At 43.3% G+C, this 19034-nt stretch overlaps 1 protein-coding gene across 1 annotated transcript; it reads left to right on the top strand.

The window, feature by feature from the left end:
* The first annotated feature begins 1488 nt into the window (after positions 1 to 1488).
* LOC139566833 (protein FRG1-like) lies at positions 1489 to 17269 on the top strand. The gene is made up of 9 exons (XM_071388151.1): positions 1489 to 1650; positions 1871 to 1938; positions 2057 to 2179; positions 12433 to 12490; positions 12797 to 12911; positions 13195 to 13299; positions 13504 to 13595; positions 16571 to 16681; positions 17097 to 17269. The coding sequence occupies exons 1-9, from the start codon at positions 1592 to 1594 to the stop codon at positions 17131 to 17133; spliced, it is 768 nt and encodes a 255-aa protein (XP_071244252.1). The 5' UTR covers positions 1489 to 1591; the 3' UTR covers positions 17134 to 17269.
* Positions 17270 to 19034: the final 1765 nt, after the last annotated feature.

Here is a 19034-nt window from a genome sequence, read left to right as displayed (position 1 = left end):
GTTCTGCTGTTGTGAAGAGGGCTTTATATAAAATACATTTGATTGATTGATCGTAAATTGTAATATCAACTAACAAGGAGCCAATACAACTCCCTAAAATTACCATCTATCACCACTGAAAGCATTTAATTGACTTCAGAGTCTCTCTTCTTTGTCTGTGTGACTTTTAAGCTCTGAGAAACACAGCTGCCACAAAGGGCAGGTCGTACAAGCTTCTGTCTCATTAATTTTACTTCCTGACACTGTCATCCAATGATTTATTACCTCCTGTCACAGGCTTCCTGATTGGGCTATTCTTCCTTAATGGGGTGTCATTAGTAAAAACATTAGTTTGAGCGCACCCCTTTCTCGGAGGTCGATATCTGCTATGGCTCACAGGTTGATTGTTTCAACGAAGACTCTGGGAGGAATTGGTGCAGGAATTTGACACAATGCCATGTACCTGCTAGCAGTCGGTTGAGTCTGTGTATAACTCTTCTGGCGCATTGTGTGATGTTGAGCAGCACACATATGCGTGTTCGTTGAAGTGGAATACATTTGTGTGTGTGTGTGTGTATTGGTCTGTGTTCATGCTCTCTTTCAGCCCCTCCAGGAGTCTTGGTGAATGAAAAAACAGAACCAACGTCTGGGAAGTAATTTACAGTAATTTGCTGGTCAGGGACAGCAGACACACAGTCTATTAAGAGAAAAGCCAAACTCCAGTACCCCTCTGAGCCAGGAGACAGACAGTCAATCTCCCTCAGACTCACACTGCCAGCCTTGGCCTGGACTCGGGTAGTTTACAGAGACACACTCTATGTGAGACTGTGCACATGGGCACTTAAGCTGCCCCTTGACTATGGTGTGTGTGTGTGTGTGTGTGTGTGTGTGTGTGTGTGTGTGTGTGTGTGTGTGTGTGTGTGTGTGTGTGTGTGTGTGTGTGTGTGTGTGTGTGTGTGTGTGTGTGTGTGTGTGTGTGTGTGAGTGAGAGAGAGTTGGGGTGTTATTTTGAGTGTGTGCAAGTTTAAGAGAACGTGCGTGTGTGTGTGATTTTCTCTGGCACACTTAGTCTAGTGAAAGCATGAGCTGTTGCACACCCAGCAGGTGCTGACTAACAGCGAGTAAACTGTAGGCTATACAAATAAAGAGAGTCACACACCCTCTATATAAGCTTCCAGTAATTTATTGGGTAAGCCACAAACGTTTTGGCATCACTGTACCTTCTTCAGGGGTACAGTGTCACACACCCTCTATATAAGCTTCCAGTAATTTATTGGGTAAGCCACAAACGTTTTGGCATCACTGTACCTTCTTCAGGGTAATGTCATGAATGTTTGAACCAGATTATGTAGACAAACATTTAAAAAAAAAGTTACATCAACTTTTAAATATCACTAAAAAGTGCTGAAAAACAAACAAGGCATTACACAGAAACCGAACACATTCAATGTATTTTCCCCGAACACATACAATGTAATATATTCTCCAAACAATAGATGTCGCTAGTTTGTTAGGTGATATTCGTTTTTACCTCGACGGTGACCGTACTCCCATGTTGTTTTCGTTTGTGTATGTTGTTAGCTTGCTAGCTAGTTTATCATAATCTGAAGATATGGCTGACTATTCAAAAGTGAAAACAACAAAACTTGTTTTGAAAGGACTAAACAAGGGGTGCGTTTATTCCTCAACATCGAATTCAATATTTGTTTGTGTATAAGATGGCGAATCAAGCTGTCTAATAATGCTATCTAGCTAGCTATCATTCATTGACCGACCAGGCATTAACAGTTAGCTACTGGCTAATGTTAGCTAGCTAACTCTTTGCTATTTTTTTCTTTCTCCCCCATTTCTAATTTGACCTTGCTAATGTTGATCCACAATTGTCTTGTAGAAAGAAGAAGAAGCACAAGGATAAGAAGAGAAAAAGAGATGATGCACAAGATAAACCTGATATTGTTGGTATGTTGTTTGTTGGTCAACGTATGCAGCTAGCTAGCTACATATCTAGCTAATTGAACATTGTTATTATGATATTCCACAAAGTAGCAAACCATTATGTTTTATTTCTGCTTTCTAGGTGGATGGTGGTGTATCAGTGGCTTTGGGGAGATTTCAGGAACGGTTGCAATAGAGATACAGGCTAATTCCTACATCCATGCCCTGGATACTGGTCTGTTCACAGTTGGTGCACCACATCAAGGTAATAAAAGAGAGAGTGTCTTTAGCTAAATCTACCCAATATTTCCTTTATAGTGCACCACATCTCATTAGAGCCACGTGGAGCTCTGGCCAAACGTAGTGCACAATAATATAGGGAGTAGGGTGTCATGTGTTTTGTAATCAATGCATGATGATGATGCACACAATTTTCTGTGTGCCATACTAGGTTGTTATGCTACTTGATTGGACAGGGGGAAGTGTTTTGAGAGGTATTTTGCCTTTTGTTACATCACTGAGTCGATAGGGTTAATTTTGAAGAGTTGGTGATGTGTGTGTGTGTGGGGGGGGGTGATCATAAAATGTTATGCTTGACTAAGTGGTGTATGGGAGCGTTGTACTGCCTCAACCCAGAGGCTTTTGTGGTACAGTCAGTTAGGCTTTCACCTCTGCACCGCTTGAGTTAGGGGTCGAGTCCCTTTTACAGCTCTCACTCTCCTGCTCCACCTGTTACCAGGGAGCAGTGAGGGAGGTTTAACGTAGTGGAACTTTTGATTTGTTTACATACAGATTACGGTTTGAGACTTATGAAACACAAACAGTGGAAGAGATTGTAAACCACGGGTATCAAATAGTAGATGTTTGCACAATTCAAGACCTACGGGTAAATCCTTTTGAATTCACTCACTTTTTGACAGCACCCCGTTTGATTTGAACTAAACTTTCCATACCTATTTGCCCATTGTAGAAGTGCTCAGAAAGTTAACACAAATCTTTGGGGTTACTCATCACAAGACATGAACACCGAGTAAGAAAACATTCACTTGGATACATAATAAATGGCATAAACATACTACATACACTACATGGGCAAAAGTATGTGGACACCATGTGTATGTGACAAATTGAATTTGATTTGATTTGACCTGCTTGTCGAACATCTCATTCCAAAGTCATGGCATTAATATGGAGTTGGTGCCCCTCTTTGCTGCTATAACAGCCTCCACTCTTCTGGGAAGGCTTTCCACTAGATGGTGGAACATTGCTGCGGGGACTAATGCCGCAAGAGCATTAGTGAGGTCAGGCACTGATGTTGGGCGATTAGGCCTGGCTCGCAGTCGGTTTTTCAATTAATCCCAAAGGTGTTCGATGGGGTTGAGGTCAGGGCTCTCTGTGCAGGCCAGTCAAGTTCTTCCACACCAATCTCGACAAACCATTTCTGTATGGACCTCGGTTTGTGCATGGGGGCATTGTCATGCGGAAACAGGAAAGTGCCTTCGCCAAACTGTTACCACAAAGTTGGAAGCACAGAATCATCTAGAATGTCATTGTATGCTGTGGCGTTAAGATTTCCCTTCACTGGTACTAAGGGGCATAGCTCAAACCATGAATAACAGCCCCAGATCATTATTCTTCCTCCACCAAACTTTACAGTTGGCACTATGCATTGGGGCAGGTAGCGTTCTCCTGGCATTCGCCAAAACCGAGAGAACGCGTTTCCACTGCTCCCGAGTTCAATGGCACCACTCCAGCCAACGCTTGGCATTGCGCATGGCTGCTCGGCCATGGAAACCCATTTTATTAGGACTGACGTTTTTTACGCGCTACACACTAGAGGTCGACCGATTAATTAGGGCCGATTTCAAGTTTTCATAACAATCGGTAATCTGCATTTTTGGATGCAGATTATGACCGATTGCATTGCACTCCACCAGGAGACTGCGTGGCAGGCTGACCACCTGTTACGCGAGTTCAGCAAGGAGTCAAGGTAAGTTGCTAGCTAGCATTAAACTTATCTTATAAAAACAATCAAACTTAACATAATCACTAGTTAACTACACATGGTTGATGATATTACTAGTTTAACTAGCTTGTCCTGCATTGTAAATAATCAATGCGGTGCCTGTTAATTTATCATTGAATCACCGCCTACTTCGCCAAACGGGTGATGATTTAACAAGCGAATTCGCGAAAAAAGCACTATCGTTGCAACAATGTACCTAACCATAAACATCAATGCCTTTTTTCAAATCAATGCACAATTATATTTTTTAAAACCTGCATATTTAGTTAAAGAAATTCATGTTAGCAGGCAATTTAACTAGGGAAATTGTGTCACTTCTCTTGCGTTCTGTGCAAGCAGAGTCAGGGTATATGTAGCAGTTTGGGCCGCCTGGCTCGTTGCGAACTGTGTGAAGACCATTTCTTCCTAACAAAGACCATAATTAATTTGCCAGAATTTTACATAATTATGATAAAACAATGAAGGTTGTGCAATGTAACAGCAATATTTAGACTTATGGATGCCACCCGTTCGATAAAATACGTAACGGTTCCGTATTTCACTGAAAGAATAAACGTTTTGTTTTCAAAATGCTAGTTTCCGGATTTGACCATATTAATGATCTAAGGCTCGTATTTTTGTGTGTTTATTACATTATAATTAAGTCTATGATTTGTTATTTGATAGAGCAGTTTGACTGAGCGATGGTAGGCAGCAGCAGGCTCGTAAGCATTCATTCAAACAGCACTTTCCTGCATTTGCCAGTAGCTCTTCGCAATGCTTGAATACAGCGATGTTTATGACTTCAAGCCTATCAACTCCCGCTATTAGGCGATAAATAGTCCTATATTTCCTATAATAACTACAACCTAAAACTTCTTAACTGGGAATATTGAAGACTCATGTTAAAAGGAACCACAAGCTTTCATATGTTCTCATGTTCTGAGCAAGGAACTTAAACGTTAGCTTTTTTACATGGCACATATTGCACTTTTACTTTCTTCTCCAACACTGTTTTTGCATTATTTAAACCAAATTGAACATGTTTCATTATTTATTTGAGACTAAATAGATTTGTATGTATTATATTAAGTTAAAATTAGTGTTCATTCAGTATTGTTGTAATTGTCATTATTACAAATATATATTACAAATATCAGTATCGGCTTTTTTTGGTCATCCAATAATCGGTATCGGTGTTGAAAAATCATAATCGGTCGACCTCTACTACGCACTTCAGCATTCGGCGGTCCCATTCTGTGAGCTTGTGTGGCCTACCACTTCGCGGCTGAGCCATTGTTGCTCCTAGACGTTTCCACTTCACAATAACAGTACTTACAGTTGACTGGGGCAGCTCTAGCAAGGCAGAAATTTGATGAACTGACTTGTTGGAAAGGTGGCATCCTATGACGGTGCCACGTTAAAGTCACTGAGCTCTTCAGTAAGGCCATTGTTTGTTTATGGAGATTGCTTGGCTGTGTGCTCAAATCTTTTTTTATTAATATAAACCTGTCAGCAACGGGTGTGGCTGAAATAGCAGAATCCACAAATTTGAAGGGTTGTCCACATACTTTTGTATATATAGTGTATTCCTGGACATTTTCTTTTGATGATGGAAAACTGAATTGGTCTACTTAGGTCTACTTTGTAAGAGCTAGAATTACAGGCTGACTGCGTGCGCGAGCGTTGCAAAATACATTTAGAAATCTATATTATTCAATTATTGCATCCACACTGCTCAGGCACGCCAACGAGCATCTGCGTTGCCAAGGGCTAAAATATGTCAGTTCTATTTTCTTGACGCAGATCGCGCTGCAAGTCCTGCCTCTCCCATCTCCTCATTGGTTTATAGAAGCAGGTGCCCATGTGCCATCTCCTCATTGGTTATATCCACGTGGGTGACTGAAAGATGAACGAGGTCAGTGGTGGTAATGCACCTAATTTATGAAAGTTGCCAATCGCAATATAAAGTCCAGAGAAGAAAAAGCCTAGTAGAAGGAGAGATGACTAGAAACGATTCAGTTGACTGTTTTATGTGTGGATTAATTGTCGGAGATGAGGACCTTGTGCATTTCAGGTAAAATAGTAACTCAATGTTTATATCCCCGGACAAATTAGCTAGCAACAGCAAGATTAGCTAGCTAAATTTCCATACATTTTTTTGATATTTTAACCTGCGTGTCGTGATCGCGTTTGGTGTGGGGGGACAAAATAAATTTGCGCACACGCGCAGCCAGTTTGGGTTCCGTGTTATTGTACAGCCTGACAGTAGTGTGTTTAAAAAATAAAAATAAGTGTAATACAGGACAGTCTGTTTCTCGGAGCCTGGTGGTGCACTCACATCCCTTTATTAGATGGAGCAGATGTGATTTTGAGTGTGCAGCCTGCTCTGCAGTGAGGGGAGCTGTGGTTGGCCTGCTCTGTAGTGAGGGGAGCTGTGGTTGGCCTGCTCTGCAGTGAGGGGAGCTGTGGTTGGACTGCTCTGCAGTGAGGGGAGCTGTGGTTGGACTGCTCTGCAGTGAGGGGAGCTGTGGTTGGCCTGCTCTGCAGTGAGGGGAGCTGTGGTTGGCCTGCTCTGCAGTGAGGGGAGCTGTGGTTGGCCTGCTCTGCAGTGAGGGGAGCTGTGGTTGGCCTGCTCTGCAGTGAGGGGAGCTGTGGTTGGCCTGCTCTGCAGTGAGGGGAGCTGTGGTTGGCCTGCTCTGCAGTGAGGGGAGCTGTGGTTGGCCTGCTCTGCAGTGACGGGAGCTGTGGTTGGACTGCTCTGCAGTGACGGGAGCTGTGGTTGGACTGCTCTGCAGTGACGGGAGCTGTGGTTGGACCTCTGCAGTGACAGGAGCTGTGGTTGGACTGCTCTGCAGTGACGGGAGCTGTGGTTGGACCTCTGCAGTGAGGGGAGCTGTGGTTGGACCTCTGCAGTGACGGGAGCTGTGGTTGGACCTCTGCAGTGAGGGGAGCTGTGGTTGGACCTCTGCAGTGAGGGGAGCTGTGGTTGGACCTCTGCAGTGAGGGGAGCTGTGGTTGGACTGCTCCGCCTCTGGAGATGATCAGGGCCCTCCTCTGCACCCTGTCTAACTAACAGCACTCCACCGTGTTCCAGACCAGTCCTCACCAGGGTAGTATAGACTGTGACCAGATCTTCAGTGGGTAGGCCATTTCTGTCATGAACAGTCAAAAAGTGCAGGCGTTTTGAGGCCTCCCTCACTGCCTGCTCCACATGTGTGTGTCACCACTGCGGTTAGAGTCTAGATGAAAACCAAGATACTTGGTTGTTGTTTCCACTGGTGCTTCCTGTCCTCCTAGGATGAGTGGTACAGGTTGTGGAGGGTCTCTCTAAAAGCATATCCGGATTTCCACAGACTTTTTCCCGTTCAGGAGCATGTTGGATGTAGCCAACTCATCCAGCTGCTTTGCCTCCAAGCCCATGGAAGTGTCCTCCTGGATGCTGGTTAGTGGTATATGGCTTGGGACAGCCTCACATCATCAGCATACCCAGTGTCACTGAAGACAACTTTTCGGGTGAACATGTGAAGGAGAAACGGATGTGGTGAGACCACGCCCTCTTGTGGCACACCAGAAGTGGCCTCTGACCAGGGGCTAAATTCGCCATCGTCCTTTGCCTTCTTCCGCTGGTGTAGCTGTGGAACCAGGCTAGTAACCATGGACACAGTTAAATGTCAGCCAGATGTTGCAGGATCTTTGAGAGGGTAGTTGTGCAAGCTAACGCTTCTTAATCCCCTCATTTCTGTAGCATCCCTAGCAACTCAGCTGCTGAAATCAACTGTGATTCAAGTGACTTGCACCAATGTTACCAACCAGGGTATCTCCAACCTGGGTGGTCTGCACAACTCAAAACAGGTTGGCCCACTAAACTAAAGGCATCTTCATGCCTCAGAAAAATTGGTTTCAATTGGAACTTGATTTGCCTATAATCATCATACATTATGATTATCATAAATTATGGTTATAGTAAGGTTTGGTCTCTCAACTGGTAGCTTGAGCACACATTGTTTGAACTTAAATGGCTTAAGTCAAGGCGGTGTGGTGTCTTGTTCAACCATTTTAGATGGCAACGTCACTCAAGTTGTCAGAATGAGTCACTCTAAAATGATTTCACTTTGTTAAGCCTTGCAATTCAAACTAACAAGATTGAAATGAAGGAGAGAGAAAAAAATCTGAAGTGGTCCTGTTGATTGTTGCTTCTTATAAAGTCATTTTTGAAATGCAAGCCAGCCCAGCATGTCGCTTGCAGTTACTTAAATTGTCTGCATCAGGGCCTCTCGAGTGGCGCAGCGGTCGAAGGCAGTGCTAGAGGCGTCACTACAGATCCAGGTTCGATCCTGGGCTGTGTCGCAGCCGGCCGTGACCGGGAGACCCATGAGGCAGCGCACCATTGGCCCAGTGTCGTCTGGGTTAGAGGAGTGTTTGGCCGACAGGGATGTCCTCTAGCGACTCCTTGTGGCGGCTGGGCGCATGCACGCTGACTTTGGTCGCCAGCTGTACGGTGTTTCCTCCTACACATTGGTGCGGTTGGCTTCCGGGTTAAGTGAGCAGTGTGTCAAGAAGCAGTGCGGTTTGGAGGACGCATGGCTCTCGACCTTCTCCTCTCCTGAGTCCGTACGGGAGTTGCAGCGATGGGACAAGACTCTAACAACCAATTGGATATCATGAAATTGGGGAGAAAAAAGGGGTACCTTTTAAAAATTCTCTTTTTTTTTTTTATCTGCAACGGATTCTGTAATGCGGCATTATAGGCAGAGCAAATGGAGCTGGAAATTGTCAGGAATGAATGAATCCCATAAGAGAATGGAAGATCCTAGTTTTCTCATGTTCCATTCTAATACGAAGAGAGCAAACCTTAAGAGCTGTAATGGACATTGCGTTCCATTAGCGTGGCTAGCCTGGCAAAGCGGCAGGCAATTTTTAGTGTCATTAATTTGTGGAGAATAAGGGGGGGAACTCCCTAATTGTTTCCTCCAACTTCATTTTCTTGCTTTTTTGATGACCGCCGAATTTGATGGCTGCCTGTGTGAAGTACCACGCGTTTTGAAATCAAAACCAATTTTGTCCTAAACGGTATAAGATTTAGTGGCGTTTTCGTTCTAAATCAATTTGAAATCACACTCTGAGAGAGTGGACATGTAAAATGAAAGGGAGATCTGCACTACTATGTTGTTCCAGAAGCTATTAGGACATTCATTTCTGCACAGCTTGCCGGGTAATGGGTTAGAGAGGAAGCTGGAATTGCTCCACACACACACACACACACACACACACACAACAGGCATTAATCTATTTCTTTGTCCTCTCAAGCATGTTATTGGATATCATCAATATGAATCCGGTGCTAGCTACGATTTATGGTGCCCATCCACTTGCAGACAATGAAATAATTTACATGGAGGAAATGTATTGCACAGCTCTGTGATGGGTTAGAATGCAACAAGGTAACAGGCACAGATCCACATGAGTATCATTGAACTAATGTCATTGTGACTCCTTGCCTCTTAAATGGATAGTTTTGCAGCACAACTTTTAAATTGGTCATGTGTTTTCATACCACCAAAATGGTATTGTGTCTGGGGTCCACGATAGATGGCATCTGTTGCGAGGATCCGGACCCACACGGTAGGCTAAGGCGAAAACTGTAGTCCACAATCTAAAATGAACAGGAAAGATCGGCACCAACCATTTCATTTCGATAGTATGTTTACCGTTCCAAGTCGGCGTGCATGACAAGTTAGAGGGACATTGCCAACGTGTGCTGGAATCACATCTTTGAATCAAAGGCTCACAGACGACATGCTTCGTCTCCCCACCGTTAGCTCCACTGACTAGCAGGCCAGAGCCCCATTACACCAGACCCTGAGCCTCAGGCAAAAAGGACTCGACTTGGGGGTGGAGCACCTAACTAGCCAAGCTAGACTAAATGGGAGTTTCCAGGCAAAGATTCTCTGCCCTAAGGCGAGACATGTTTAAGAAATGTTCAATAAAACCCATGCACCCTCCAAAAGACAGAAACGCAGACCTGGGATTCAGCTCACGTTTTTTAATTGAAGAGCGAGAGAAAGAGGGGAAAATGTGCCAGGAGATAAAAACATCAACCATTCCTATTCCCTTGGTGAGGCTCTAACTCGGGAGGCAGGCACATTTTAAATGAGATGAAAGAGAAATGGAGTTACAGGGAGAGAGAGAGAGAGAGAGATGATGTTTCTGCACTTTTATGGGATTTTCAGTAAGAAGGAAATCCATCTAGAATAGTTTAGCCCTCTCAAGCTGAGAAAAGCCCTCGAGGTGCTTAGTCACTGGATTCAGGAGACGTTGTGAATGCCCTCTGTGTAAACTCAAGGGTCACAGGGAGATATAGGCCTGCTTTAGGGGATGAAATATGATTAGACTATAACCTGTCTATCTGACTATTGTGGTCTGAGAAACATGGAGGTATGTGAGCCTAGGGGTTTTCTTCGCTATCCCAATGCCCAAATGATTGGTTTCCCAATTTGCATCAATCTGTCCTTGAAATTGACAGACTTTCCCCCCCTTTAACTTTCCCTAACGTTGTGAGAACCTGTGATGGTCACATCCTTAAGGAGTGTTTCTCTGTATGATTAACTAGCTTCATCGGTGGCCACTGATCTGGCAGGACATGATCTGGCCGGGCTCCCAAGTGGCTCAGCGGTCTAAGGCACTGCGTCTCAGTGCAAGAGGCGTCACTATAGTGCCTGGTTCGAATCCAGGCTGTATCACATCCGGCGGTGATTGGGAGTCCCATCGGGCGACGCACAATTGGCCCAGCGTTGTCCAGGTTTGGCCGGGGTAGGCCGTCATTGTAAATAAGAATTTGTTCTTAACTGACTTGCCGAGTTAAATAAATTACATTTCGGAAAAAAACATGATAGGTCAAAGCAATAGGGTAGAAATCCATCCACAACTTTTATCCATGACTGATGAAAAAGAAAAGGACCCTAGGGCATGAAGCTATATTGGGCAGTAATATTTGACATGTGAATATTCCGTATATTATACAGTATATACATCACATGCGACTAAGCGATTAGCCTATTAAAATGTTTCGGACTCCATAAAGATAGTGTTATATATACAAGCAAGCGCTAGGAAATATTCCAAGCATATAGATCCTAAGGTTAACTTACAGGACAACGCATGGACAAAGAGAGGCCTAGAAGTCTAGGAAATGAGAATTCCTCCGTGGACTGGATACAGGATAAGAGAGAGAACAAAGGCATTTCATTCCACTTATAACATCTGAAGGGGTAACCTTTCAACCCAAAACCAACCACCCTTAACCAATCAAACGATACCAAGTTACCAATGATACCACACTCCCATGCCCAATCTCCACAGTGTCACATCATTTTTAAAGGCTTGTGTGGGGGATGAGACCAATGTAAATAAGACAGAGGACCATAAAACCTTTTTGGATATAGTAATTCACCTTATACAAGATACATCCATATAGTTAGCATCAGAGTTATCCTGAGTGAACAGGTTTCAGATAGGTACCAAACATGGATATTACAGCATTATTCTATCACTCATTTTATAGTCAGTCCACTGGATACTGTAACAGAGAGATACAAGGGCTGACTAGTCCTTGAGAATTGTCCTTTGTTCCTGGACAATTTGCCATGCAGCTCCAGGTGACAGAACACAAATTAGGGCCGAGCCTACAACGCCAGAGAAGAGTTTTGGAACTCAGGATAAGGATTGCCTGTCATTTTACATCGGTCAGGGTGGGTTTAATCTCTTGTGGATGGACTACGATGACTAACGAGCAACAGTAAGTCCCGGTGCTTTGGTTTTCCGTCGCAAGTTATTTGGCCAGATCAGGATTGTGTGACGACGGTGCTTATATTGGGGAGGGGATATCAAGAAATATATCAAGAAGTTTCCGTTTAAGGGGTTGGAGACTTCTCTAGTATCTGTTCTCATACATCTCACCCCAGAACCTAATCGAGCATCTGATGGAATTACGCAAGATTTGAGGTCTGGGTTTCCGAGATTAGGGTGGGTGTAGGCGATCAATAGCACCCAGCAGCAACGTTGTGTAACCCAAGGTTGTGTGTTTATAAATGACCATGAAGCATTAGTAAAACAGGAAGGCTCAAGGGTAGACCCGCTGCTAGAGGAAGTTATGCAATTGTCTGTTTTCAGAATGACACCTCGTAATTGTACGCTAATACATCCGAGATCAAATGCATTGTATTGGCACCACTGCGACAGATTTTATTTTTCTTTCTCAAGATCACGAACCTGGCGAGAGAACGTGAGAAATGCTAAATCGTACACAACGCCTCGACACTCTGAATGTTAAGTCGGCAGAGCCAAGCTCCCAAATGTTTGAAGTGATAGTAAAGAGTCATCTTGTTTTTAATCCTCATTAAACCAAAACGAAGGCTCCTCTGGGATGATAAAGAGAGAATGCTCTGATTTTTAGAATATCAATCAGTGATTCGTGACTCTAAAAGGGAAATGTTGTCTTTGATATTTTGCAGACGACGAAGGGCCAGACCCCCCGGAGCAGTTCACTGCCATCAAGTTGTCAGACTCTAGGTGCGTATGAAAGGAGTAAATATCACCTACGCACATTTTATGTTGACTTCCTCTCCCCCCAAATCCGAATGGAAAGTGTATCCTGGTGAGTTATAATAGACTTCGGGAAGAACACTTACAGTCTCTGCAGGTATACAATTTTGTAAACACAAAATTTGATTTTAATTACAACGTTATAAAGGAGCTTCGCTTCTGTTGTTCAAATGATCTTTGAATAGACCTTGGAAAAGTTGTTAGACACTCAAATCAACTTGCCATTATCCAGAAATGAATTTTGTTCTCCTGTGTTTCTCCCCCCCCCCCCAGGGTAGCCCTGAAGTCTGGCTATGGGAAGTATCTAGGGATCACCTCGGAGGGGGTCGTGGTGGGGCGTTCCGACGCCATCGGCTCCCGGGAACAGTGGGAACCTGTTTTCCAGGAAGTGAGTGGAGCGACTGCCAATCAAAAAAAACGTCAAAGTCAATGCATACTAAGACTGTGATATAATGCCATATCATATAGAATGTGTTGCATAGTAACCCTAGATATAGATAAGGCTCGTTTTCCTCACAGCTTGTTGCTTCGTTGATGCGTATCGGAGAGAAAGCTTGACGCTCTCTGCATATAATTGAGCTTTTACCTCGCAAATGGTGTATCAGCATGAGGTGAAACTCATCTGTCAACTAATCTCTTCATTTCTGTTTTGTCTTCCATTTTTTTCCCAGGGCAAAATGGCTCTCATGGCAGCAAATAGCTGTTTCATCTCCTACAGTGAAAGTGGGGAAATTGAGGCAAAGAGCAAGTTGGCGGGGGACGACGAGATGGTTAAGGTGATGTATATATTTCACAAGGTCACTCCATAATCCCCCCCATCTATAATATAGAAATTACATCACCATGGGGGAGTCTGAAGTTGGTGACGGAATGAAAAAACGAAATGTCTCTCTCCCCCCGCCAGGATATTGCTATTCAACATGCAACTGTTTTGTGTTTTCCCCCTCTCTCCTTCTGCCTCTCTAAATGATGATGAGCAGATCCGGTCATGCGCGGAGAGGGAGGTCAAGCGGAACGACGACATTGCCGACGAGGACAGGGGCAACGTGAAGAACTGCGAGCTCAACTACGTGTATGTACCATCTGTCTACATATGTCACAATGGCAGCAACATTTGCAGCGGTGGTGATTCCATGCCCTCTAGTCTAGAGAGGTTGTAACCCCTGTTGTACGGCTGGTCTTGTCCAAATGAACTTAATTCATGGTAAAGGTATAGGAAATGCAATGCCCTGCCCTATATCATGACAAACAATGTTTTATGCATTTATGAAAAACTTGACAGACCTTTTTTTAAGATATGCCCACAAGAATCAACACTGAACTGTTAACCTAAATTACAGTGCAGTACTGAAATTATACCAGTTCAGTAATGCATGCATCACAGTTAAAGGAAAACTCCACCCAAAAACTATCTTTCATTCGTCTATTGTTAATATAGTCCCAAAATCTTATCAGATTTAAGATATGTAACTTTCAAAATCAGAAATACAGCCGGTGTGATTCATTTTGCATCATATGATGAAAACTGCATAATTCTGGCTGCATATAAACTTTATTTTCAGCAAACTTAACATGTGTAAATATTTGTATGAACATAAGGTTCAACAACTGAGACATAAACGGAACGTGTTCCACAGACATGTGACTAACAGAAATTGAATAATGTGTTCCTGAACAAAGGGGGGGATCAAAAGTAACAGTCAGTATCTGGTGTGGCCACCAGCTGCATTAAGTACTGCTGTATATCTCTTCCTCATGGACTGCACCAGATTTGCCAGTTCTTGCTGTGAGATGTTACCCCAATCTTCCACCAAAGACCCTGCAAGTTCCCAGACATTTCTGGGGGGAGTGGCCCTAGCCCTCACCCTCCGATCCAACAGGTCCCAGACGTGCTCAATGGGATTGAGATCCGGGCTCTTCGCTGGCCATGGCAGAACGTTGGCATTCCTGTCTTGCAGGAAATAACGCACAGAACAGGCAGTATGTCTGGTGGCATTGTCATGCTGTATGGTCATGTCCGGATGAGCCTGCAGGAAGGGTACCACATGAGGGAGGAGGATGTCTTCCCTGTAATGCACAGCGTTGAGATTTCCTGCAATGACAACAAGCTCAGTCCGATGATGCTGTGACACACCGACCCAGACCATGACGGACCCTCCACCTCCAAATTGATCCCGCTCCAGAGTACAGGCCTCGGTGTAACGCTCATTCCTTCGACGATAAATGCGAATCTGACCATCACCCCTGGTGAGACAAAACCGCGACTCGTCAGTGAAGAGCACTTTTTGCCAGTCCTGTCTGGTCCAGCGACATTGTTGCCGGTGAGGACCTGCCTTACAACAGGCCTACAAGCCCTCAGTCCAGCCTCTCTCAGCCTATTGCGGACAGTCTGAGCACTGATCGAGGGATTGTGCATTCCTGGTGTAACTCGGGCAGTTGTTGTTGCCATCCTTTACCTGTCCCGCAGGTGTGATGTTTGGATGTACCGATCCTGTGCAGGTGTTGTTACGTGGTCTGCCACTGCGAGGACGATCAGCTGTCCGTTCTGTCTCCCTGTCTTAGGCGTCTCACAGTACGGACATTGTAATTTATTGCCCTGGCCACATCTGCAGTCTTCATGCCTCCTTGCAGCATGCCTAAGGCACGTTCACGCAGATGACCAGGGACCCTGGCCATCTTTCTTTTGATGTTTTTCAGAGTCAGTAGAAAGGCCTCTTTAGTGTCCTAAGTTTTCATTTCTGTGACCTTAATTGCCTACGCTGTTAGTGTCTTAACGACCGTTCCACAGGTGCATGTTCATTAATTGTTTATGGTTCATTGAACAAGCATGGGAAACGGTGTTTAAACCCTTTACAATGAAGATCTGTGACGTTATTTGGATTACAAATTATCTTTGAAAGACAGGGTACTGAGTTTATGTATTTTTGACATGCAAAACATTTTGGGGTGGAATTTTCCTTTAAAAACTTCACCCACCAGTTCTCATAGTGGTGGGTGAAGCATTTTATGTAGAAAAGACAGCCAGGAAGGTGGAGGGGTTGAACACTGTGACCTTCCGTAGACAGACAGTGATTTCCCTCCAGTTTTCACCTGACAACCTTCCGCTCCGGCAAGATTTTGACAACTAAATCACAGGCCCGTGTGCGCGAGGAGCATAGGGGCGCCACTTCATCAATCCCACTCCCTTAAAAGGCTGATTGATGGGCCAAAGTTGCGGGGATGGAAACGAGAACGGAACGCCACTGCCGCTTTTACGGCCTGCGGCGGCCTATTAAGTTCTGAGGACTAAGCGTGAACAAGGCTGTCATTGTGTTCCGTTTCTCCTCTTCCCCTTTCAACTTCGTGGTCCGTTTTTTATCTTCCCCCTCTCTCCATCGTTTTTTTTAGAGGAAAACACGGTGGAAATGGACTCATCATGTTGACGTGACGATAATGGCTGCTCTTGAGCCCGTCATCGTGATGTAGTGCTTAGCATCCCCGAGCGTGTTGCATGAACCGAGCACTGCTCGTGAATCATAAACCACTGACAGACTGTAACCACGGCTAGAGGGCCTAAATGTCGTTAGCGCGCCTTATAAAAATCTATGCGTTTGTTTGCGGCCCCGTTGCACTCTGTATGTATCTACGTTCAGGACTGTTTACTTCAATGGAAATAGCACGGTACTTACACTCGTAAGTCGCTATATAACATTACACATTTGTCATGGTAGTCGGGTTTATGCCCCAGAGAGTGCAATGTTGTATATATTCTCTGACATTGCTCGTTCTAATATTTCTTAATTATTTTATTTGGGGGATTTTAGTGTTTTTTTGTTTTGTATTACTGTACTGTTGGAGCTAGGAACATAAGCATTTCACTACACTTGCGATAACATCTGTACGCAACCAATAAAATTGTATTCGATTTTTGTTCAGTGACGCTATTCTTTGTGTTTGATAGTGGTGTAATTGGTTCTCCCGTGTCTTATCACGAGGCTTTGTATGATAACTGCGTGTGCATTTGTGTGTGTAATAAGTCTCACTGAACACAGATTTCTGATATTACAGAAAGAAGTTCCAGAGTTTCCAGGACAGGCGGCTGAGGGTGAACGAGGAGGACAGCACCACACTGAAGATGGCCCGAAAAGACGGGAAGTTCCACGAAGAGCTGTTAGACAGGTGGGAGTTTATCTTCATAAAGAGGCAAATCCTAAACTAATTTTCATTCATTCTCCCATTGACATCAATACATGAATAACATTTTCTTTCAGTGGCGGTAGCTGCCCCAAACAAAACAACACACAAACTGGTTTTAATGATCAACACATCCAAATTTCCTTTCCAAGAAATCACTCTGGAACTGGTCCAAATTACTGTTGACATGACTCCTACTGATGGCCATTTTAATAGCAGGAGTCAATCACATAACTGGTCAAACTGCCAACACACTCTAAACCTATTTGCGCAAACCTGTTTCAATTCAACATGTTGCGACAAGCTGACTTGTCACATGATAGCTATTTACATTGTCTGGTGGATAGTGGTGATGTAAGGACTAAAAATAAACACTTGTGACTTTTGTTTTTGTTCACAGGAGAGCCAAGATGAAAGCAGACCGATACTGCAAGTGAAGATACAAGAGTTTATGGATTGTCCACTCGTCTTTGAATTCCTTATGTTAATCAAAAAAGCTTTCATTTTTTATTTGTTTGACTGGCATTGATTAATCTGTTATATCATGAATAAATGTTATTTGAGTAAGAGAAAGTCAATTGTGGGATTGTGTAATTTCCATCTCTAAACCCCTTCCCTAGCTGGCTGCTCAGCTGGTTTCACTGGGTTTCCCTATGCGTCATCTCTCAGATAAACTGCAGTAGTGGTTATGGTGAGCTGGATTGTATTTCCTGTAAATCATTGCCAACATGCCTACCACCACTATCTTTGTTTTGCCCAGATCAGCAGACCTGTCAGATGTTTGGGACAGTCCATTGATGTTTGTTTATTAGGGAATACTGTAGGGAAGAGGGGGCTAAGTTGAGCCAGTCTGTGCTTACAGCATCACTCCTTCAAGGGAAATATAGTATTCTTTCTAGCAAATATATCTACATATTTCAGGATGTTGTGTATCCCTGGAAATAATCCAAATTCATATGACCATTTACAGTTTTGAAAACAGCTTGTCCAAAAAAAAGTTGTCTCTTGGCAAAACTTACCCCCCCAAGGTAAGTTAACCTCTATGGAATCGGTATCCCCCCGTGTCCAATTTACAGTAGCTATTACAGTGAAATAATACCATGCTATTGTTTGAGGAGAGTGCACAATTATGAATTTAAATGTATTAATAAACCAATTAGGCACATTTTGGTCAGTCTTGATACAACATTTTGAACAGATATGCAATGGTTATATTGGATCAGTCTAAAACTTTGCACATACACTGCTGCCATCTAGTTGCCAAAATCTAAATTGTGCTTGGGCTGGAATAATAGATTTTGGCCTTTCTCTTTCAAAGATGATGGTACAAAAAAAATGAATGCTATTTTCTTTGTATTATCTTTTAGCAGATTAAATGTGTTATTCTCCTACATTAATTTCACATTTCCACAAACGGTATCAAGAATATGCATATTCTTTCTTCAGGTCCTGAGCTACAGGCAGTTAGATTTGGGTATGTCATTTTAGAAGAACATTTAAAAAAAGGGTTGGATCCTTTAAGCTGCTTGCAAATGTCTACTGAATGAAATATCACCACAACCTTTTTAAAACCATGTCTATCTGTAGTTCCCAAACACAATTCAACACAATTGCTTTGTCTTAATAATTGTAAGTATCTTTTAACACAGGCTTAACACCTTACAAACACTTTGTACTTTTAACATAGGCCAGGCCCTGTTGCCTCATATCCCAGCCATTTCACCTGGGAAGAAAATAAACTAATTTTCTCAGTTTGCCATTGGCTCAACTTATCTCAAGGCAAACATTTTGACTATATTAGCCCACACAGCTACAAGGATGCACTTTAATGCTAATTTTATGTCCTCATATTGAAGCTTATAGACACCAACTGATGTATAGAACAATGATTTACTTTGGTTTCGATAAAAGCATCATGAAACCTCTAACACATTAATTTGACTTGTTACATTTTTTTTTAACTAACTTGCTTCACAGATCCCATGAAATGATGACCTCTTTCTACATATTTGGTCAAATTATGAATTTTGTGTTTGGCTCAATTTACCCCACGCTCCCATACAGCTTCAAGGTATGAATATGACAAGGCTCCTCAGCTTTTTCTCATCTTTTTCAAACTATTTTAAACAGCATTTACTGACAAGCGAATAAAAAATAAAAAGTAATTTGTCACAGCTCCTTAAATTTGCTTTCAGTTGTTTTATGAGTAACCTGTGCCCAATTTTAACTACAACAATCCCATTCTATTGATATTTAATTGCCAGTCATTGCATGTGTGCTTCACTTCAGTATAACAATCAGGAATGTACCAGTATCAGGGGTGGGAGGACATATCATT

The sequence above is a fragment of the Salvelinus alpinus genome, chromosome 39, assembly GCF_045679555.1.
Source record: "Salvelinus alpinus chromosome 39, SLU_Salpinus.1, whole genome shotgun sequence".
Lineage (NCBI taxonomy): Eukaryota > Metazoa > Chordata > Actinopteri > Salmoniformes > Salmonidae > Salvelinus > Salvelinus alpinus.
The sequence above is the reverse complement of the archived record's forward strand: the minus strand, read 5'-3'. Positions and strand labels throughout refer to the sequence as shown.

Excerpts from the sequence above, each read along its gene's own strand:
- LOC139566833 (XM_071388151.1), top strand. The coding sequence starts at position 1,592 with ATGGCTGACTATTCAAAAGTGAAAACAACAAAACTTGTTTTGAAAGGA. Across the intron at positions 12,491-12,796 it reads ATCAAGTTGTCAGACTCTAG|GGTAGCCCTGAAGTCTGGCT; the intron begins GTGCGTATGAAA and ends CCCCCCCCCCAG. Across the intron at positions 12,912-13,194 it reads GGGAACCTGTTTTCCAGGAA|GGCAAAATGGCTCTCATGGC; the intron begins GTGAGTGGAGCG and ends TTTTTTTCCCAG.